At 46.1% G+C, this 23,825-nt stretch overlaps 1 protein-coding gene and 1 pseudogene across 1 annotated transcript in view; one reads left to right on the top strand and one right to left on the bottom strand.

The window, feature by feature from the left end:
* Positions 1-449: 449 nt before the first annotated feature.
* On the bottom strand, positions 450-1,197 carry LOC132592882 (chromosome-associated kinesin KIF4-like; annotated as a pseudogene).
* A 1,591-nt stretch (positions 1,198-2,788) lies between these two features.
* Positions 2,789-23,825, top strand: part of LOC132592838 (zinc finger protein 420-like) — a 38,078-nt gene continuing 17,041 nt past the window's right edge. The window contains exons 1-6 of the mRNA XM_060280534.1: positions 2,789-2,869; positions 5,319-5,804; positions 6,021-6,102; positions 6,367-6,448; positions 7,117-7,241; positions 7,868-9,008. Coding sequence (XP_060136517.1) covers positions 5,391-5,804; positions 6,021-6,102; positions 6,367-6,448; positions 7,117-7,241; positions 7,868-9,008 — 1,844 coding nt within the window. The 5' untranslated portion in view covers positions 2,789-2,869; positions 5,319-5,390. The remainder of the gene's footprint in view (positions 2,870-5,318; positions 5,805-6,020; positions 6,103-6,366; positions 6,449-7,116; positions 7,242-7,867; positions 9,009-23,825) is intronic.

Raw genomic sequence — 23,825 nt, 5'->3', positions numbered from 1 at the left:
CGCACGGAAACGCCACTTAACTTCCCGCTGTCGCGGTACCTATTTATCTACTTGCACTTCGTGCTTTCGACCTGCAACGGGATCTCACCCCGTCGCGGGGATTCGAATCGCTGACCTTCTGATCGGCAAGCCCTAGGCTCTGTGGTTTAACCCACAGTGCCACCACACTTGCAATACTGTGTCCTATTCTGGGCACCACAATTTAAGAAGGATGTTGACAAACTGGAACATGTGCAGAGGAGGGCAACCAAGCTGTGAGTCTTGGAGGCCGTTCCCTGCAAGGGCTTTTTCCCACCTGGCCCAGGGGGCGGGAATCAGACTCGCCCTGCTCTGCTTTAGACTCCGGGAAAGCTGGAGGGACATTGCCCGGCTAGGCGTCTTGAAGAGCCCAGACTTACTGGAACAAACTCTAGGGTTGGGGCAAATGCTGAAAATGCTTTTAAATGTTTTCAAGAGTTTTTAATCTGTGGTGTTTTGAATTTTGGTTTAAGCAGCTTCTGCAGGTCGAGTTTCAACGCAGTGCGTTCCTGGAGCTTCTCCAGCTTTCTGCTGATCTTTCCGGTTTGCTCCTCTGTCACAATGCTTCTTTCCAGCATCTGGACCATCTGGTCTGCTGCTTCACTAAGGCTGCAGCTTACGTAGTTTCTTATTTTAATCCATGAGGGAGTGATTTCCCCCCATCAGAGATTGCACCTTTTCTGAGGGCTCACCACCCATAGACACTGAAGGGTCCCTCCGTGAGCTTGCAGCAATGAGACCTGCAGCTTTAGCCGGCCGATCTCTGCTGCCTGAGGGTCAATATTCACTACCGGCTTGTTCTTCATTTTTCTTGCCCTATCAGCATAGCAAAAGGTTTTCAAAGTCTCTTCAAGGTTGGAATCTGCTGGGCTCACACAGGCAACCATCAAGGTGTGGCTATTGCCTCCCAAGGAATCTTGCAAAAGGCATGTTAACTTTGAGTCCCTATAAGGGACAAAATTTCCCTTCTTGGTTTGCTCCCCAAGAACGCTGGTGACATTCCCCAGGCAGAGGAGTCCTTTGTTGATGTTGATCCCTTCCCGCAGTGGATCACCACCTGCTTTGGTCTTCTTTTGCCTTTCTGAACCAGCAAGGTCTACGAGGTCCAGCTTGGAATGAAAACTGGTGTTTGTGTCACTGGCTTTTCTGCTCAATGGTCACGGTGAAGGTGGCGTGAGATGATGTTCATTGCCGTGGCAACCACCATTTGCCACTCCATCCTCTCTTTTATTTCTTGGAAGAGAAGCTTTATTGCCCGAGGGATGATTCCGACAATGGGGTCATTCTCTTTGCCAGCTGTGTAGGCCCCTCAACCATGGCATTATACCCTTTGAAGATGCCCATTATAAGGGGAGATATGCAGGCGTTGAACACCTCCTCTTGCTCAGTAGATAGGTCGAAGACATAACCGTAGGTGAATGCTTTGTCATTACCTAGAACCACCTGCTGTTCTCCAGGGACAAAAGACAAACACATCTGGCAGCCCTAAGCAAATCCCTTAGGAACAAGGGGGCAGTGGCACCTCAGTCCTGCCCCCCCCAGGGATGACCCTGGCCTCTTCTTTTTGATCCAGCTCTTCTCCTTTTGACTAGTGAGTCAGCTCTCCAGGAAATCTAAGAAGATTATGGCATTTGGTCAGCTGGCAATTTATCAAGGAGAGTTAAGAAAATCCCTCCTGTCCTAAGAATTTGCCCAGAGCTCCTGATGTGTCCAGCAGCCGCCCAAAGGAGTTGGCAATGGTGGGCCAAAATTTGTTCCCTTTGCCTCTCACATTGCAGCAGACCAGAAGGGAAAAATGGAAGTTTGGCTTTTATAAGTTGTGTGACTTTGTTTTTGATTGATTATCATGTGAAACGACAAATACGATAGAGACTATGAATAAAATAAGGAAAAAGGTAACCAAGACAAATAACTGTGCGGAAGGACCTAGTTAATATATAATGCAGCAAGTATAACTGGAGGTCAAAAGAAAGTAGAAACAATGTAAATAGTAGAAAGAGGAATGTGTTTATATAAGAATGGGTGTTTGAATTTGTATGTTTTGTGATTGTATCCATGTATGTATGTTTACTTTATTTCTTTCTTATTCTTTGCTTTTTTCCTTGATTGCTTTTTTGCAACTCTTCATTTTAATCATTTTAATCAATAAAGACTTTATTAATAAAAAACAAAAACAAACCACACACATACACACAAAACAATGAATCAGTGTGTTGCGGAGGCTCCTTCCCCCAACTCACAAGATTCCCCCACTCTACGATTCTAGGATTCTACAGAGGGGTTTTCTGCTTTGCAGATCCCTTTCCACCTCCTCCTGTTTCTGGCCAAGGGAGGAAGCAGCTCAGAACCCAGCCAGGAGGGTCCTTAAAAAACCACACACACACAAAAAAACCAAAAACAAACAATGAATCAGTGTGTCTGGCAATTAACCAGAAAGTTGGCGCTTCGAGCTGACCCAGGAACGGTTGCGAGTGCAATTCCTGCATTGCAGGGGGGTTGGACTAGATGACCCTCGGGTCCCTTTCCAGCATAGCTGCCAAGTTTTCCCTTTTCTCGCGAGGAAGCCTATTCAGCATAAGGGAAAATCCCTTAAAATAAGGGATAAATTGGCAGCTATGCTGTCCAGAGAGAATCCAGCACAGGGCGCAGAGAGGGGGAGAGGGGTGGCTTTGTTGCCCTCGGCTTTGCAAGGGTTAAAAGGAGCTGAGCTGGATTCCTAGAGAGGGCAGGAAATGAAGGAGGGGGCGGGTCCTCCAGAGCAAGAGCCCCTCTCTTCCTGCAAGGGGCGGGGCGTGCAGGGTTGGTCTTTTTCCTGCGTCTGCGCTGCTTCGGGGGCGCCTCCTGGGAACTGGTGAGTCTCCCCTCTCTCCCCACTTAGGGGGCGCTGGGGGGGGAAGAGAAGGGGCTCCAGGGCTGCCGGGGAGGGGGAGGGGGTGTGGGTGGGCGTCGCCTGCCCCCTTCCTCTCTGCAGAGCCAGATAGAGAGTTCTGCTGTGGGTCTGACTCTGCGGCAACTCTGCTCTCTAGGGCTCAGGACGCTGCCTGCCACTTTGGGGGAGGGTCTTCGGGTCAGGAAAAGTCTGAGAGCATGCAAATCAGCCCCATTAAGATGGATGGAAAAGTCGCCTTTATTAACAGAAGTCGTAGCCGACTTGGACATTCAGACAAAACAGACGGCAAAAACAAAACAAAACAAAAACCCTGCGAAAACTGAGCTATGCAATGAAGGAAGGAGTGAACTGCTTGCAATACAGGTCCACCTTTAATACCCAGTTATAAGTGGATTTGCAAATATGTCAGACAAAACTGATTACAGTGGAATTATAGAGTGATTAGGTGATGCAAATAATTTATATGTATTCTATATCTGACTTCCCTTAGCGATGTTTTCTTTTGAAATGTTTAAGGGGTGTTTTTTTTGTTCACTTTGTGCTAAATATGTATACTGTAGGTGACCTCCTTTGTAATGTTTTATTTTGAAATATTTTAAGATAAGATTTTAGTTTCCTGTTAATTATGTTGCTTGGACTGTATACTTTATATCTGACTTTCTTCAGGAGTGTTTGATTCTGGATTGTTTTACTGATGTTTAATGTGCTGTAAACGGCTTTGAGATTTTTCTTAAAAATATAAGGCGGTATAGAAGTGAAATAAATAATAATAATAATAATAATAAATGAGGAACATTGGAAGACGGAGGGCAAAGAAAAGAAAGTGCTGCTTTATGCAGTGCAGAGTTAAACCTGGTACACTCCAGTGCTTAGGGCGAGGAGATGGCTCAAATGGGAGCGGAGGAAAAACCTGATTGGTGAGGGCTCATCCTGGACACACTTCCTAGTGGCAGTGAAATTTATTTCCTAGATCTGTTTCAACCGGGGTTTAGGCCCAGTTTTGAACACATATGTATCTGGGCCCCAGATCAAAGACCAAAGGACCCCACCAAAGTAGTATGCCTTGAGAGCGTTGCAGATTTCAAGTGCTAGGAAACGTGACCGAAGCAGGAAAGAAATGTGCACTGGAGTGGGAGTGGGAGGGAGAGCAGCTCTTGAGGACCCCAGGGTTAGCACCCCCAGTCCACCCCATTGTCCAAATTACACTCGGTACAAGTGAAGAGGGCAACCAAAATGGTCAAAGGCCTGGAAACGATGCCTTATGAGGAACGGCTTAGGGAGCTGGGTATGTTTAGCCTGGAGAAGAGAAGGTTAAGGGGTGATATGATAACCATGTTCAAATATATAAAAGGATGTCATATAGAGGAGGGAGAAAGGTTGTTTTCTGCTGCTCCAGAGAAGCGGACACGGAGCAACGGATTCAAACTACAAGAAAGAAAATTCCACCTAAACATTAGGAAGAACTTCCTGACAGTAAGAGCTGTTCGGCAGTGGAATTTGCTGCCAAGGAGTGTGGTGGAGTCTCCTTCTTTGGAGGTCTTTAAGCAGAGGCTTGACAGCCATCTGTCAGGAATGCTTTGATGGTGTTTCCTGCTTGGCAGGGGGTTGGACTGGATGGCCCTTGTGGTCTCTTCCAACTCTATGATTCTATGATTCTATGACTCTTCAGTCACAGTTCTAACTTCATACGTTCACTGAAAACACTGAAAGGCAAAAGCAACCAGGCTGATTCATCTCACAGAAATCCCTTCAACTCCCTGCACATCTTGCATGATCACATTCTTCCTGGCAGGTCTAGAGCAGGCATCCCCAAACTCAGCCCTCCAGATGTTTTGGGACTACAATTCATATCATCCCTGACCACAGTGGCGTAGTAACAGGGGGGCGGAGGGCGCAGGCTGGGTGGGGGCAGCAGGCTGGACAGGGCTGACAACGTTCAACGGCCGTGGCCACCGCCACGCAACACAGCCACTGCCATGGAGTAGAAGCCCCGATGCAATCGAGACTGCCTCACTCTGCGGCTTGCTCGCAGGGTATGCTGCATCACAGCATTGCATGCCTCCTGTGCATGCATGCGTGCGACGAACACCCCGGCCCCCGGCGGGGTACTTTCGGGTTTTCCGCCCCAGGCAGCCAGGTGGCTAGCTACGCCGCTGCCTAACCACTGGTCCTGTTAGCTAGGAATGATGAGATTTGTAGTCCCAAAACACCTGGAGGGCCGGGTTTGGGGATGGCTGGACTAGAGGTTTACTTCTCCTCCTTCCTTTTTCGGTAAAGAAAGTCCAGAGTCTGCTGTGGTGCAGTCCAGTCCTGGTTCGTAGCAAGACTCAGGCATGCTTAATTCAGGGAACATTTTTATTCTCCTGACCGTGTATCTATTTTATAATGGAACAATCTATTTGATTTGTAGAAGTTGCTAGCTCCTGTTGGTAGCAGACCAAGGGATTCCTTCTGATCTCTTGGAGGCTTCCTGAGAGCCCAGATGGATGAGCAAGACTCAGCTGGCCCTGAAGCAGGAAGAGGCCATGCCGTCAAAACTGGGAGCAGTGGAGGATTCTGGGAAAACTCTGTGCAGAAGATCTTGGGTGAGGAGGACATTCTCTGCTCAGATTCACAGAGCCAGCAATTCAGGCAGTTCTGCTACCAGGAGGCCAAAGGACCCCGAGAAGTTTGCAGCCGACTCCACCACCTTTACTGTCAGTGGCTGAAGCCAGAAAGGCACACGAAAGCTGAGATGCTGGACCTGGTGGTCTTGGAGCAGTTCCTGACTGTCCTTCCACCGGAGATGGAGATCTGGGTGAGGGAATGTGGAGCGGAGACCAGTTCCCAGGCGGTGGCCCTGGCCGAAGGATTCCTCCTGAGTCAGGAAATGGAGAGACAGCAGGCAGAGCAGCAGGTGAGAGAGACTTTCCTCTGGATGCTCCCAAAGGGGTCTGAACAGGAAAGGGCTTCAGTCAGAGGGCCAATCTCAATGGGCCTTCAAAGAACTGAACATCCATTTTTGGAAAGCATTAAGTGGATGGTATTAGATACCCCTAAAGCTCTTCCCTCATCCATTCCTTTTCCAATCCTTCTTCCCGGTCTCTGTTTTGAATCTTTGTTGCTCTTTCAGGGAAAGGATCTGTTTGCAGAAAGGAGCCAAGATTCCTCTGAGGCAGAGAAGTGTCTGCTGAACACAAGAGAGATGACACTGGGTAAGGAGGAAGGAGTTTCTTCTCTGTTTGGTCACATTCTGTTTGTTTTGGAACTAATCCGTAGGTTCTTTTAATCATTTGGGGCCAAGAGCCCAAAGGAGGGGAGATGTATTTTTGCACAACTAAAATATGAAATGGGTACAAACATCAACATTCACTCAGCAGGTGAGGCTTTTAGAAAGGCTCTTCTGTATTTAGTATTGCGCTGCTTAAACCTCTGAGAAACAGGCACTAATACTTCCCGCTTCCCTTTTTGTCTTGCAGCTGACAGAAGGACAATGGCAAGACCTCCTCATCTATCTTTTCCTGGTGGAGGGGAAGCAGTGGCTGTGGAAACAATTCAGGGAGGAGGAAGGAGCATTGGGGGAAGGAGGCTGAGGGAGGGGGCAGGCAGGCTGCCCTTGGGCTTGAATGAATCCCTCTCCTCATCTTTGTTCCGGTCAAACTTGCCCTTAATAAAGGCTTAAAATGCAATTCCAGAAGGTTAATAAACAACCATCTCACCTTAACTGGCCTTCTGAATATTGCTATTATCATTTATCTGTAGTTGTAGTTTTATTTATCGATTTTTCATTTAATGTTAAAATAGGCTTCTATCCATAAAAATCAGGGGCCAGGATTCCCCTAATGAGCCTCATCAGTTGCACTTTCCCCTTCCTTCCCCTCCTGTGACCCCCTGCACCCCCTTGAAGTTGGCCGTGGGGCATTGGGAAGGTTTCCCCCTCCAGAACAGCAGACGGGGAGAAGAAAGAGGGGGTCCTTCCATCTGGGAAACAGGAACGCTTGCACAGACAGACTGATTTGAAGAACGCCATGTGGATCTCCACCCATTTACACACAGATTAATACCCATTAAAAGACACAAAAGACGTGTAAAAGAAGCATCCATAATTAAAATGTACAACTATACAATCCCATTAAAAGAACACAGCAATTAACAGGCAGAAAACAACAGAGCAATTTGTGTTAGATAATGTTTTTTAAGAAGAAGACTTTCCCCTTTTTCTTTTAGGGTCCGGTGTGCTTTGAAGATATAGCTGTTCATTTCGCACACGAGGAGTGGGCGTTGCTGGATCCTGACCAGAGAGCTCTACATAAGGAAGTCATGGGAGAGAATCGTGGGATCCTGGACGCTCTCGGTAAGGCTCCCTGTTGGATCATGATATCTGTTTTGAACCGGAAGTATTTTGATGAAGCTAAACAACAACACCCACAGCACCTGGGGTTCTGACAGCCTCACAGTGAACTGTGAATGGAGAGTTATCTACTGTTTTATCTCTGAATATTCTTCCTCCAGTTTTGCCTTTTTAAACCATGATCTGGCTGGTCTGAACTGCCCAGGCCTTTTTAAATGTAGGCTTCAGAGTGGTTAGTTTCTGTTATGTTTTCATGTCTTTCCTTCTGTCTGTCTGTTCTTAGTAGACCAAAGAGACTTCTGACATGGGGGTGAATTGGATTCCATTATTAGATCAAACAAAATCCATCAAAGAAAAGAGCCAGGGTTTTTTGAATCTCGGGTTCCCATAAATATGTCTGTTAATGCTTGTCAAAAAAGTTTATGAAGCCTGTAGTAAGACTTTTACTAAGTTGCCATTGTTTATTAATCTATGGCCTGTAAAAGTGTGGGGGAGAGGAATGTTATTATGATGACAATTTTATTAGGCAGCCTATTTACTATGCTTTTATAATTGACAAAGGGAAATAAATAAATACTTGGAGCTCCATCCCTTCCTGGTGTTCTAATGTCTTTCTCTTTTTGATACAGCTAGTGATGAATTGGAAATTAACAAGGGAGGCCATGACAAAATCCACACAATGGAGAAGCCATATAAATATATGGAGCGTGGAGAGAGCTTCAGTCAGAGTTTCCATTCCACTTCCCATCAAAGAATTAAGAGCGGGAAGAAACCAAATCAGTGCTTGGAATGTGGAAAGAGCTTCAATTCCGAATGGAGTCTCACTTGCCATCAAAGAATCCACACTGGGGAGAAACCATTTCAATGCCAAGAGTGTGGAAAGAGCTTCAGGCAGGAGGAAAGTCTCACTTCCCATCAAAGAATTCATACATTGGAGAAACCCTATCAGTGCTTGGAATGTGGAACAAGCTTCACCTGGAAGGAAAGTCTCACTTCCCATCAAAGAATTCACACAGAGGAGAAACCCTATCAGTGCTTGGAATGTGGAAAGAGCTTCAGTCTCAGGCACCATCTCACTTCCCATCAAAGAATTCACACAGCGGAGAAACCCTATCAGTGCTTGGAATGTGGAAAGAGTTTCAGTCAGAGCACCAATCTCACTTCCCATCAAAGAATTCATACAGGGGAGAAACCCTATCAGTGCTTGGAATGTGGAAAGAGCTTTAGTCACAAGCACCATCTGACTTCCCATCAAAGAATTCATACAGGAGAGAAACCCTATCAGTGTTTGGAATGTGGAAAGAGCTTCAGTCTCAGGAATAGTCTCACTTCCCATCAAAGAATTCATACAGGGGAGAAACCCTATCAGTGTCTGGAATGTGGAAAGAGCTTCAGTCTCAGCCACAATCTCACTTCCCATCAAAGAATTCATACAGAGGAGAAACCCTATCAGTGTCTGGAATGTGGAAAGAGCTTCAGTCTCAGGCACAATCTCACTTCCCATCAAAGAATTCATACAGGGGAGAAACCATATGAGTGCTTGGAATGTGGAAAGAGCTTTACTACAAGTGTAAGCTTACGTCGCCATCAAAGTAGTCATCGTGGGGAGAAACCCTTTCAGTGCCAAGAGTGTGGAAAGTGCTTCAGTCAAAAGGGAAGTCTCACTGCTCATCAAAGGCTTCATACAGGGGAGAAGCCCTATCAGTGCACGGAATGTGGAAAGAGCTTTTACCAGAGCTGCAATCTCACTTCCCATCAAAAGTCTCACAGGAACGGGACACTGTTCTTTTGTTGATGCAGCCTAGAATAGCATTGCTCTCTTTTTTGCTGCTGCTGCATCCCTCTGTTCACGCATGTAAAGCTGGCAGTCCACTAAGACCCCTAGATCATTTCCCCATGTGCTATTGGCAAGGCGGGTGTCTCCCATCATATATTTATGCAGCTGTTTATTCCTGCCTAAGTGTGGAACCTGACATTTGTCCCTATTGAAATTCATTTTGTTGGTTTGTGCCCAATTCTCCAATTCTGTGTTCTCTGGCATTAGCTACCCTTCCCAGTTTGGTGCCATCTGCAAATTGGATGAGCATCTGCTCAGTTCCTTCATCTAAGTCGTTTATAAAGATGTTGAACAACAACGGGCCCGGGACAGATCCCTGCGGCCTCCCACTTGTCACTATTTTCCAGGATGACGAGGAACCATTCATGAGTTCTCTTTGGGTTCAGTCAGTCAACCAGCTACAAATCCACCTAACAGTTCCCTCGTTCAGCCCACATTTTACCAGCTTCCTCATGAGAATATCATGGGGGACTTAGTCAAAAGCCTTACTGAAATCAAGTTACACTACTTCCACAGCATTCCCCTGATCAACCAACTTGTTGCTCCATCAAAAAAAGAAATTATATTGGTCTGGCATGACTTATTTCTGAGAAACCCATGCTGGGTTTTAGTAATCTAATTGCTCCCAGACTGACTTCTGAATTATACTTACAGGTAGGTAGCCGTGTTGGTCTGAGTCGAAGCAAAATAAAAAAATTCCTTCAGTAGCACCTTAAAGACCAACTAAGTTTTTATTTTGGTATGAGCTTTTGTGTGCATACACACTTCTTCAGATACCATATAATTCTTCTGAATTATATGTTCTAGGACTTTTCCTGGTATTGATGTCATCCTCACCGGTCAGTAGTCACCTGGGTCTCCCCCCCTTTTTTTTTAAAGGTGGGGACATTTGCCCGCTTCCAGGCTGCAGGGATCTCATCTATTCTCCAAGAATTCTAAAAGATGATAGAAAGAGGCTCTGAGTTTACATCTGCAAGCTCCTTTAATACCCTTGGATGCAGCTCATCAGGCCCTGGAGATCTGAATCCATTTATAGTAGCCTGGTGTTCCCTTACTACCTCTTTTCCTATCTTCAGCTGCAGCTCCCTCTTTGCATCATTGATTCTGTTATCATTAGGTTGGGCACGGCTTTCTTTTGGGGAAAGACGGACGCAAAGTAGGTGCTGAGTGGTCTCCATCTTCTTTCTCTGTCACCCAGCAGCATTTCTCTGTCTTTTCCACACAGAGGACATACCACTTGCTTGTTCTTCCTCTTGCTTTGAACATAGCTGAATAAAACTTTTTAAATTATTTTCAATCTCTCTTCCAAGCCTGAGCTCATTCAGAGCTTTGGCCTGCCTAGACCTCCCTGCACCTGTTGGCTACTCATGGATACTCCTCCTTTGTGATTTCCCCTTTCTTCCATAGCAGTGAGACTCTACCAGTGCCATATCAGATAAACCCTATCAGTGCTTGGAATGTGGAAGGAGCTTCACCTGGAAGGAAAGTCTCACTTCCCATCAATTACTTTATACAGTGGACAAACCATATCAGCGCTTGGAAAGTGCAAAGTGCTTCAGTAAGAACAACCTCGCAGCCCTTCAAAGAAAGCGTAGCAGTGCTTGGAATGTGGAAAGGGCTTCAGTCAGAGGGCCAATCTCAATGGCCCTTCAAAGAACTCACGGCAGGCAGGGAGAAACCATATCAATGACTGTGTGTGAGTTTAATTTGAGGACACTTTATGAATATGCAGGTGAGGACTGCAACACTCATTTGGCAACCCAGCAAAAGATTGACATTGTCTGTCAAAACCATGGCGTGAATACACCCTCAGTGCCCAATATCTCTTCATAGCCAGATCTGCGGGGTGCAGTCATTGGGCAAGGGGTTGAATACCTGCTTCATGTCACGCCTGCAATTTGACAAGCAATTCATGTACTTCAGGAGCCTCCAATTTACTAATCCGCGGTGCTCCTGATGGCCACTGCCATCCTCGGCACATCCAGGATGGTGGTCGTGTCCCCTTGAAGCTCTTTCAGATTTCTGCTCCACACACAGAACATCTTCCAGAAAAATATAACTCATACAAACTCATATTTATGCTTTTCAGTTAATTTATGATTCGTATATGATTTATATATGATTTATTACATATTTTCTGTGTGTATGTGTGGGTCGTTTTGGATTTTTCTTGCCCTAAATGATTTAATTATGATTTAATTATGATCTGCAATTGTTATGATTTATATATGATTTTATATATGTATTTATATATGTAATTGGGTTTAGGGCTTGGGTGTGTTTTTTGTTGTTGATTATTGTCATTGTGTATTTTTTTTTTTTGTTTATTTGCCTGTCTGTGTTGGTCTCTGTGTGTGTAATTTTTTAATCAAATAAAATCTTTAATAATAATAATAATAATAATAATAATAATAATAATAATAATAATAATAATAAACAGAACATCTTCCAGAAAAACCACAAGTTTCAAGCTTCCCTCTGTGAGAAGGGTAAGTCTAGGATTCCCTTGCTGCTGTTCTCCTTTGATTATTCAAAGTACATTCTGAGTGGATGCAAGGAGCAAGGGATTGTATCCTGGATGAAGAAAGAGTTCTGTCTGCCGTACTTCAGAGGTGGTTGGGAGCAACGACAAGCAGTTCAGACCCCACTTTCCCAAGCCTGGTGGGAAAGGCCTGCAAGGCAAGGAGCAGGTCTCTCACGAGCAACCTCTTCAGTGGAGACAGAGTGTGAGAGTAGCGGTTGCTGACAAGTAGTAGAGAAACAGTGTTGTAAAAATTTGCGGAGCTACACGGTCCTAGGAATAAGTGGATCCTTGACCCAGGTAGAGTCCAGGTATGCTGGCAGGCAGACGAATTTAAGCGTCTCCTGCCCACCAAATAACAGAGACCAAACCAGGACGTACGAAGCAAGGCACTTTTATTTTCACTGTTGCAACAGGGTCCTTCCTCTCACGCAGAAGAACAAGGAAGGAACCCCAAACAAAGGTGTCTTGCCCTTAAAAAGAAATTTGAAATTGGTTTCAGCCCACCCCCCAGAAGCATCACCCATACATCACAGAAGGGGTGTAGCCCAAGACCCCCCCTCCCTAGATTCATCATAGGTACATCATGAAAGGGGAGGTCTGGTGGCAGTAATCTGAGCATCCTGCACCCTGCCCCCAAAACCTAATCAACAAAAAAGAGAGATATTTACATTTCCCTGTTTCCCAGCCAAGTTAATCACACCCTTTTGTCTGGCACCCAGGTATCAGGATGCCAGGGATTATCACTTTAATTCCTGAGACAATGAGAGGGTTCCCCCCACCCCCCTTCTTCCTTGCAGAGGAACACCTGGTCAGAGAGAGTCAAAATGGTGTCAGAAAGGCCTGTCTTCCTGTGCTGCTTCAGACATGTTTCTGTACATTCATGTACATGTTTTATGAACAATTATTATTATATATATATATATATGACCTTAAATTTCTTATAACAACAGCATTATAACACCCATTGTAATCAGGTGACAAAAGTTTATGTACCCAACATTATCTTGAAACTCTTGTGTGTTTGTTTTAATAAATCCGTTGCATTCCACCACACATCTCCTCCTTTGCTAAGTTAGGGGTGAAGGGTTCAGATAAGAGTTCCCTAAGGTGGCAGCGGGAATAAAGCGGTGGTCTGATGAAAGACCCAGTCAAGACCCAGCTCATAGCTGTGCATCTTGAATCAAATGGGGAGGGGGCACAGGAGTGGGTGGGCCATGCCAGAGCACCTAGGAGCAAAGGCAGTGCAATGTGTGGGGCTTGTTGTTGACTCCTGCTTTCAAGAGAGAAACCACAGAGGGAGATGTTTGCTCCACTTTGCAAGGGTTCAAAGGGTAATAAACAAAATCTGCCCTTCTTCCCTTATGGGGTATACAAGAGCCCTTGTAGAGACCTTTGGAGGTTCTCCATCGGTAGGAGAAAATAACAGAGGCCAACCAGAGAATATTGAGAAGCAAAGCAGCTAGTAAGCTTGATCTTTCTTGACTGTTGCAACAGGGTGTTCTCCCTCTCACACAGGAGAAAAGAGGAGGACCCAGAACAAAGGTGTGCCTGCCCGTATATAGACATTTGACATTCCCCACTCCAGTCCCGGGCCACCCCCAGAAGCATCATACATACATCACAGAAGGGGTGTAGCCCAAGACCACCACCTCCAGACACGTAACACCTACCTCACAGAAGAGGCGGTCTATAACAGAAATCGGAGTGCCTTGTTTACCTCCTGTCTAGCAAGTTACCTGTTAATGGCCATTTGATTGGATTACCTGGGGATGGAGAGCCTGGCCAGTCTTTTGTAATGATAAATACTTAGTCGAAACAAACAAAAAAATTCTTTCTAGTAGCACCTTAGAGACCAACAAAGTTTGTCATAAGGTAAAGGTAAAGGGACCCCTGACCATTAGGTCCAGTCGTGACCGACTCTGGGGTTGCGCGCTCATCTCGCATTATTGGCCGAGGGAGCCGGCGTATAGCTTCCAGGTCATGTGGCCAGCATGACAAAGCCGCTTCTGGCAAACCAGAGCAGCACATGGAAACACCGTTTACCTTCCCGCTTGGAGCAGTACCTATTTATCTACTTGCATTTTTTACGTGCTTTCGAACTGCTAGGTTGGCAGGAGCTGGGACCAAGCAACGGGAGCTCACCCTGTCACAGGGATTCGAACCGCCGACCTTCTGATCAGCAAGCCCTAGGCTCAGTGGTTTAACCACAGCGCCACCTGGGTCATAGGTATGAGCTTTTGTGCATCTGAAGAAGATGTGAAGGCGAACCATAGGATGCTGCTGTTTGTGCCCACCCTGTGGTTGACCTGGCTCCTTGACAGCTCCTTGACATTGGGTTCCCTCCCGGCTGGTCTAACTGGACCTGCCAGTAGCTGAACCCAGGAGCTCCAGCATGAAAATGGCTGAGCTGTCATGGAGCTTCAGCCCCGCCCCCCATCGCAACCCCAGCTATTGTCCTTCCACACGTCTGCAATCACACGGTGCAGGAATGGGTTTTGGCATCCGGCCCCAAAACCTGAGCCCAAGAATTGCAGCAGCCGCTCTCCTGCTGCCGCCTGCAAGCAAGTGCTTCATTGATTTCCCAGTAAAATTAAGTGCACTTGATTAATGGAAGGTATAAACAAACCGAAGCTTTTGTTTTAACATTCTCTGCCTGCCCCAAGGGGCACGGGCATTTTCAGATCTCAAGAGCGCCTTCAAACCGTAAACACTGAAATGCCTTTCTCCAGCGTCATGGCAAGCCTTGTCGCCAGCCTTGTCGCGGTGAGTCGGGCAGGGCGAGGGCGAGGGCGGAGGCGATGCAGAGCAGCCCCCGACCAGCGAGGGCCTCTGGGGGTAGAGAGGCGCTCTGCACATGGTCAGAGGCCGCCTTCAGGCTGGGAACCAGGGCGGGCCCTTGCCACATTATTGGGGCTGGAGGGGCGGAGATGTTTCCCTTTATTTATTTAGAAATCCATTTAGAAATGGAGGTGCGTGCCCTCTAAGTCCCATAGAGCCTTACTTTCTGGTGGCATTTTTTTACTCCCAGTTAGGAGGAGCCTGTGTGACTGCCAGCAGGGAGGGAAAGGCAAGCTGCGTAATAAATTGGGGACAATGAGATCCAGGGGATATTGGGAGCCAGTAGTGGTGGCAGGACATATACAAGTAAATGAGACAGATCTCTGGGCTCCAGAAAGCAGAGAGGAGCTGACACTAGATCCTAGGGACAGAGAACAGTGTCTAAACGGAGTTCATAACTCAATTATAATTGTTGTGTATACATATCATTCTGCTATGCTTTACTACAAGTTGCAAATCAGGAAGCCAGAAACACACAAAGCTTGAATAAAGGAATTTAAATCAGCTAAAGGACACAATTAAATCTCTCTCTTTTTTAAAAGCAACAGATAAGATTCTTCATGGGAAGTCAAGGACATTATAATGATTTATTTAGTTTACTAGGCCCAGAAAAATGATATTTGGGCACTGCCAAGCCAATATGCTTCGAGAACAGTGTTCTCGAAGCTACCAACATGAGTTTGACCAAACTGCGGGAGGCAGTGGAAGACAGGAGTGCCTGGCGTGCTCTGGTCCATGGGGTCATGAAGAGTAGGACACAACTAAACGACTAAACAACAACAACAACAAAGCCAATATGCTATTTGTGTTTACAAATTGTGTGACTTAAGGCATGTCTGGATGGCAGTAACAGCTGGGCTTTGATCATTTCTGCCTGTATTTAGTAAAATCTGGCATTTAGCATTTATTCTCAGGAGCTGTACATTGTTTCGGATTTAGCATGCACTTGAAATTTAGCAGGGATGGATATACAGTACAGATCTTGATCTATCCAGCTTCATTTCTAGTTTATTACAACGGCCTGTTTTTAACCTTACTTATGTAATATGTGAGATGGGAAATGTTCCGCTATTACAGTTCTGGTTGAGTAGTTGCTGTGAATATAAATGGCAAATTTAAGAAACTATATATGAGCTTTTATTTGGAATCAGGTAGTGGAGAAGGGATATGATCTTTTCCTTATGCAAAGAGACTTAGTTCTGATGCATACATATTCAGGAAGCAGAAGACTGGCAAGAAATAGGATTTTTTTAAAAATAATAATAATGTTGTTTTATCTTCCATGTGGAAGTTTTGTCCACTGGGAATGACGGAGATAATCTTACTGAACTCTCATCAAATAATGATGCACATTTCAAATCCTATCCTTGTTTCTTTATAAAATAGAGCTACAGTAGGCAGGATGAGTATCGTAATCTAACTCCAAACCATAGCTGCCAAGTTCTCCCTTTTTTAAAGGGAAATTCCCTTATGCTGAATAGGCTTCCTCGCAAGAAAAGGGGAAACTTGGCAGCTATGCTCCAAACAGGTGGAGCATGTGGATTTTGTTACTGTGTAGTAATTCTGGCAAAGAGAAGTGTTCAGAATCTGTGCTCATCTTAGGGCATGATGAGAGCCTGTTGGATCACACCAATGGCTCACCTAATCTAGTGTTGTGTATTCTCACAGTGCCCCCCCCCAGATGCCCATGAGAAACCTACAATTAGGACCTGAGCCCAACAGCACTCTTTACCCTGTGGTTTTTGGCAACTAGTATGCAGAAGCATCCTGCCTCCAACCAGGGAGGACAGAACACAGCCATCAGGTTTGGTAGCCACTGATTCCCTTATTTTCCATGAATTTGCTGGTCTTCTTTTAAAGGTGTCTGAATCGGTGGCCGCCACCACCTCTTGTATGAGCAATTTCCATCCTCTGTGAATTCGTCCAATCTAGATATTACGTGCTGCTTTCTGCCATTTTGTTTACAGTGATCTACTAGACCAGGGTGGGGAGCCTCAGGCATGGAGACAAAAGGCAGCCAACTCCTAGGGGCTAAGGCAGTTTCGGCCCACCGAATGCATTTTTGGAGGAGGCCGCCCCCCTCAGTTTTCAGAGGGCATTCGGCTCTGCCCCTGGCATGGATGTCAGGGTGTCTCACAACGGCATGTTGGGTACCCCCAACCCTCTGGCGAAGCTGGCACCTTTGCCCCCGAGGCCTCTCCTTCAGCTGTTGTGAGTCTCCTTAGGCTGCACCCCTCTCCCTAGGCTCCATCCCCCCACAGACCCTGACCTGCATTCTCCTCAATTGCTCTCCCCATGGCTGGAATGTGTCCTTGGATTTCCATAATATGCATTGCCAATTTGGATGGCTGCGGATGGAGAGATGTACAGTCATACGACATACCTCGGTTTAAGTACGCCCCGGTTTGAGTATTTTCAGTTTAAGTACTCCGCGGACCCATCTGGAACGGATTAATCCACTTTCAGTTACTTTCCATGGGAAAGTATGCTTCAGTTTAAGTACAGACTTCCGGAACCAACTGTGTTTGTAAACCGAAGTACCACTGTATGTGCATGTAGACTTTTGCATGGCTGGAATGTCCTCTGCTGTACCAAGGTGAGATTCACATCCATTGCTCTGCCTCCTTTTGCCTCTGGCTCTGCTCCCCACTGACACATGGCTGCTAGAAGGTTGCCCATGAAGAACATGGTCCTTAGGCTGAGAAATGCCTGGCGTAGGCTGACCTTGGTACATTTCCGTATTGGTGTCCAGGCTCAATTTAGCACATTCCTAAGTTGGTTTAATCAGAAGGAACTTCAATAGATTCTCTATCTAGTTGGTGTGTTTAGCACTGAAGCCTCCTCTTATCAGAGTTTCCAGCACAAGATTATTGGTAATGACGGGTCACCTGAACAGAAACACTTTTGGTGTGACTCTCCTTTCCTTTCAGTCCATGGTTACAGAAGAGTGCAGGGCGTGTCGTGAGGTGTGCTGTGATCATGCAAGCCAGCAGTTAACTGTCTGAGGATCTCTTGCAGCACACAGAGATTCCTTGGAAGACAGAAAAATGTGGGAAAGGTTTTTTGAAATTTAGGAAGTTTTAAAAACACCACACGGATTTTTTTCCCCTATTGCGATTGAGTTATTATTTTTCTCTTTTTATGAACTTCTACATCCTAAATATGTTGCTTGGAAATAGATGCCCAGGCAGTTGCTTTGAATAATGAATGGCATATTTCAAAGACTTTCTCTCTCTCTCTCTCTCTCTCTCTCTCTCTCTCTCTCTCTCTCTCTCTCTCTCTCTGTGTGTGTGTGTGTGTGTGTGTGTGTGAGAGAGAGAGAGAGAGAGAGAGAGAGAGGCTTTTAAGTGATGTAATGCAGATTGTTACTTGTGTTAATTGATTGCAATGGGTCTACACTTAGTTGGATGCAATGTTAATGTTGCTGGGCCTGAGAGCAAGCATGGCCACCCCCACCCCCCACCCTAAAGCAGCCCAACGAGGGCTGAGCCTTAAGGAAGCATGGCCTCACTCAAATCTGCTTCCATTATCTAAAACTCAACACAGAGCACACACTCCATGGGGATGGGAGGCTAACTATAGAAGGGGACTTGGTACTCGTTGTTCTCTCCATTCCCTGGTCTTTTCCTTGTAATAACTACCTGAACACAGGACTTAATGTGCTGTCTTCATACTATACGCTGCTCTGCTCATGATTTGCATCATTGGCTTTTGGCAGCCTGGTTGCACAAGTATAAATTCTTCTTCTTCTTCTTCTTCTTCTTCTTCTTCTTCTTCTTCTTCTTCTTCTTCTTCTTCTTCTTCTTCTTCTTCTTCTTCTATCACTCGTAGCCGAGTAAGATTGTCTTCCATAAACATGGTTTTAACAATGAGTCCATAAGTGACTGGGAAGAGTAAAAAGGTATCCACTAAAGAGGATTGGCAATTAAAATTGATCTCATATTATAACCTGGCAACAAAAGAAGCAGAAATCAAAGGGATAAAGGAGGGGGGAAAGAATAAAGATTGGGGGAAATTCAACGGTTATATAACAAATTTTGTAGAGAATGCTGACCTCTCAAATGATTTATGAAGGCCCATAAGAATGAATATCAAAATGTATAGTCGGAAATTAGGTATACATATGAGAGAAAAAAAGGGGGGAAGGCGCAATATGAGAATGGCTAGAAGCACTAAAGGGTGGGTGGAGACTGGGGTGGTGGAGGGGAGCTTATAAATTTGTATTTTAGTTAATTTGTGTTCATTTTTGAATATTTTGCTTTAATGTTTTATTGTTTTATTATTATTTTTTGTTTTTTGTTTTTATTAGAATTAAAAAGGTAAAGGGACCCCTGACCATTAGGTCCAGTCGTGACCGACTCTAGGGTTGCGCGCTCATCTCGCATTATTGGCCGAGGGAGCCGGCGTATAGCTTCCAGGTCATGTGGCCAGCATGACAAAGCCGCTTCTGGCAAACCAGAGCAGCACATGGAAACACCGTTTACCTTCCCGCTTGGAGCAGTACCTATTTATCTACTTGCACTTTGATGTGCTTTCGAAGTGCTAGGTTGGCAGGAGCTGGGACCAAGCAACGGGAGCTCACCCCGTCACAGGGATTCGAACCGCTGACCTTCTGATCAGCAAGCCCTAGGCTCAGTGGTTTAACCACAGCACCACCTGGGTCCCTCTATTATTAGAATTATTGTATAGTAATTTTTGGATTTTTTTGGATTCATAATTTTTGTAAAGTTTTTTGTGAAAATCAATAAAATTTATTTATCATTAAAAAAGAAGAAAAAGCCATTGCCTCTTCTCCAAGCCCGCTCTCCTCCTCCCCTCCTCATCACCGGATCCCCTAGAATAGGGGATGCTGGCAGGAAATACGAACTTCACCAGGCAATTTGCACGTGGGCAAAGAAGCCGTCGGGGGTTTCCGCCAGGCAGGTAGGGAAACCCCTTCCCCGCTCTGCCCATGTCTGGGCACCAGAAATCAGGCAGCGCCGGCACCAGAAGTTGCTTCTAAGCGTCAACAAAAAATGTACTGAAGATGTACGAAAGGCCTGCAAGACTTTGGAGCAGTCATTGACACACAATGAAAACAAAGATATTAATGCTGAATATCTGTGCTGTGAACTTCAAGCAGTTGCTCGAAGGCTTCCAGAGTCTATGCCACCACAAAAAGTACTTCTCTTCATACTACAACACAAAATCCAGAATAGTGTGGCTAATGTTTTTGTTTCTCTTAACAAAATTTGCAAAGGAAAAGGCACGTAAAATAAGATTTTGATTTGCTTGAAACTGAAACATTAAAGAGACTTACATTTCAGCATCACGTTTAACATTTTTCAAAGTGATTTCAGTGCTAAAACTGTGTTCTGTTTGAGAAAATAAATCAGAAATTGTTTTATGACTTGTTTTCACAATTTTTAAAAAATAAATTAACAATTTCAAATTCTGTGCTTTTCATTCTTCTTATAATACATCTGTGTTTGAAATATGATTGGCCGGGGGGGGGGGGTGCCAGAAGGTGATCTCGCCTAGGGCGCAAAAAACCCTAGCACCGGCCCTGGCTGACCCCTGCTCCAAGGAGACACCAGCCAGGCCCCAGAGGTGAGGGGAGAGACTTCGTCAGGCAAGGCCTCCTTCCACCTACCTTGCTCCACCCTCCAGTCTCTGCTTCTCAATTTGTATTGTATTATTTTATGTTCTGTGGCTTGCCATTGTTCTATTGATTATAGTTTAGAAATTATTGTAACTGTTGAGTGGATTTCTATTTAACTTTTATATGTTGATATTATTGTTATTATTTTATACTATTCTAATGATCGCTGAATGTTATTTTTTTGATGTAGGTTGCTTATTTTAAAGTTTTGTTTTATTATCACATTTTTGTATCGCATTAGATTGTTTGTTATAAGATGTGCATTTTTTGTTTCTTCAGCTTGTAAACCACCTTGAATATTGTAAGATAGAAAGACGGTACATATACAAATTCAAAATGATGATGATGAAGACGCTTAAGGTGGTGGCCTCCTTGCGGAAGCTCAGCAGGTGGATGATGACAGCTTGCAAAGTGGCGTTCCAAATTTCAGAGAGGTTTTCCCTGCTCCTTTCCCTCCACCTCTCTTAGTCTAGAATGATCAGGCATCGCCAAACTGCGGCCCTCCAGATGTTTTGGCCTACAACTCCCATGATCCCTAGCTAACAGGACCAGTGGTCAGGGAAGATGGGAATGTCCAAAACATCTGGAGGGCCGAAATTTGGGGATGCCTGGTCTAGGATTCTAGGAAGGCGGTTCCTGCTCCTTGCACGGCTTTCCCCCACTGCAAGCTGGCCAAGGGAGGGAGCAGCTCAGAGGCTCCCCCCAAAACACAGCCTCTCCTCCGGGTGTGCGCAATGCACAGACCTGCTTTGGGGAGAGAAAGCGCAGAGGCAGAAGAGGGGAGAGCTTGGTGTCCTCGGCTTGCCAAGGGTTAAAAGGAGCCGAGCCGGATTACTAGAGAGGAGAGGAAATAAAGGAGGTGGCGCAGGTCCTCCGGAGCAAAAGCGCCTCCTTGCAAAGTCCGTCCCTGCAAAGGGAGGCTGGTGGTTTTTGTCCGTCTGCGGTGCAAGCGGTGCCTCCGTGGCGCATTCTGGGATCTGGTGAGTCTGGGGGATAACGGGGGAGGGGGTGTCCCAGGGCTGCAGGGGAACGATGCATGGGGGGGGGCTGTTCAGCTGAGGCAATGGGGGCCCCCCAAAGTCAGGAATCAGAGGGTCCTCCCCGCTTCCTCTCTGCAAAGATAGGGAGGGGGGCGAGTGTGCAGGAGGAGGGCTGCAACTATGTTCTTCCACAGTGGCAAGACGCTGCCATTTTGGGGAGAAAATAATGGAATGCAGATAAACCCATTTCAGATTTGTGAATCAGTCACCCTTGTCGGCAGGGTTGTAGCCAGGCGGAAACATTCGGGCATAAAACACACGCAAAACGACGACGACGACAATGGAAGCCTGACATTTGGCATCCATAAATAAGGAATGTTGGAAAATCGAGGGCAGACAAAAGAGGGAGCTGCTTCATGCGGCGCAGAGTTAAACCTAGGGAACGCCCTCCCACTGGAGAATGGGATGGGCACCAATCCAGACGCCTTTCCCAAGAGGAGGAGGGGGTGGCAGTTCTTCTGTGCGCTTTCCCCTCTGGTCCCAGAGTGAGCTTTTAAGCATCTTCCCCAGGATGGAGATTCTCTGCGTCCGCTGCTAGTTGCTGCTCCCAAAGTGATGGAGGAGGAGAGGGCGGTGGGAGACTCCTAACCTTAGGAGGGCCCTGCTCTGCCTCCACAGTCAGAGGCAAAGATGCTTCTGAACTTATGAGGAACGGCTTAGGGAGCTGGGTATGTTTAGCCTGGAGAAGAGAAGGTTAAGGGGTGATATGATAGCCATGTTCAAATATATAAAAGGATGTCATATAGAGGAGGGTGAAAGGTTGTTTTCTGCTGCTCCAGAGAAGCGGACACGGAGCAATGGATTCAAACTACAAGAAGATTCCACTAAACATTAGGAAGAACTTCCTGACAGTAAGAGCTGTTCGACAGTGGAATTTGCTACCAAGGACTGTGGTGGAGTCTCCTTCTTTGGAGGTCTTTAAGCAGAGGCTTGACAGGCATATGTCAAGAATGCTTTGATGGTGTTTCCTGCTTGGCAGGGGGTTGGACTGGATGGCCCTTGGGGTCTCTTCCAACTCTATGATTCTATGATTCTAACTCCAGTTGCTGGAAAACCACAGGCAGGGAGAAGGTTACTCTTGCGCTTGGATCCTGCTGGGGGGCTTCCCGGAAGAAGCCCTTGTAAGAAAAAGGAGGGGGAACTCAATAGGAAGTCCCATTGGCCTGATCCTGCAGGACTCTCTGAGGCTGAGTTCCTCCAGATGCAAGCCAACCCTCCGTTGTTGTTCTTCAGTTACTGTTAGAAGGAAAGCTTTCCATTCATCCTCCGCCAGGGGCCTTCTCCAGACTTTGACACATGTACACCTGTTCAGACATGCAGCCTCTCAGGTGTCCTGAGGATCTTTGGAGGCTGAACAGAAAGCCCTGCACAGAGACCACTGGAGGTCTCCTCATCCAAGGAATCCAAGGCAGCAGGAGAGGTACTGCTAGGAAGGAAAGGAACCTGAGATAGGGGTGGAAGAGGCAGTCCCTCCCCCCAATTGCTGTAGTTACTGGGAGACCCTCTCCCCACCACCTATAGTTCCCTGAATTCCCTGGCACAAAGGACAGGTTGTTAAAGGGCAATTGGGGAGCGGCTCCAAGGAGCTCTCAGCATCCTTAATAAACTACAGATCCCAGGATTATTAGGTAGGAGGGAAGAAGCCAATGCTCTCTAAAGTGGGATAATCCTGCTTTGCAGATACACTGTGTGTTGTCTTTTTCCTTCCTTTTTGGAATACTGGTTTATTCGGTTTTATAAACAAGGATCACAGGAGGAATAAAGGATACAAATAAATAGACCGAGTGTTCTCTTGTCATCTGTGCATCACACAAAAAGCACACAATATGTTTATGGGAATATCTACAACACCTGGATCATTATTAGTGTAATGAGTCATTGGTTCATGAATTGGTTTAATCAAAACCAGAAAAGAGGGAAACAGGAGAGAGCAGAGTTAACAGGTAACAGTCAACATTTCCTGGCTAAATGCCCAGTCAGGAGCCCTTGGAGTTAGTTGTGCTTTGGTCAAGTGTGAGGCTGAGTCATTTTTTTCTCTTAGGTAAAGGTAAAAGAACCCCTGATCATTAGGTCCAGTCGTTACCGACTCAGGGGTTGCGGCGCTCATCTCGCGTTATTGACTGAGGGAGCCGGCATACTGCTTCCAGGTCATGTGGCAAGCATGACAAAGCCGCTTCTGGCGAACGAGAGCAGCACACAGAAACGCCGTTTACCTTCCCTCTGCAGCGGTACCTATTTATCTACTTGCACTTTGATGTGCTTTCAAACTGCTAGGTTGGCAGGAGCTGGGACCGAGCAACGGGAGCTTACCCCGTCGTGGGGATTCGAACTGCCGACCTTCTGATCGGCAAGCCTTAGGCTCTGTGGTTTGACCCACAGCGCCACCTGTGTCCCTTCTCTCTCTCTCTCTCTCTCTCTCTCTCTTACGTTACCAATAAAACAATGTAAGGTGCAGATCAACCACACTGAGCCAAATGCTGACGGGGGGTGTTTCTGGAGGCAGACATCCTGGATTTAGAAGGTCATTACTTAAAATTCGGTTGGCCTGCATGTCTTTGGTATGGGAAGGCGAAAATTTATATGTAAACGTTTTATTAACTACTAGCTGGCCCGGCCACGCGTTGCTGTGGTTCTTTCCACTCTGTCCGGACACATGATTTATCCTGCCCCTCCTCCCTCCACCCCGGCTCATCCCTGTGTTTCGGTA

The sequence above is a fragment of the Zootoca vivipara genome, chromosome 12 (genome assembly GCF_963506605.1).
Source record: "Zootoca vivipara chromosome 12, rZooViv1.1, whole genome shotgun sequence".
NCBI classification, from domain to species: Eukaryota; Metazoa; Chordata; class Lepidosauria; order Squamata; family Lacertidae; genus Zootoca; species Zootoca vivipara.
This window is presented reverse-complemented; position numbering and strand designations above follow the sequence as displayed.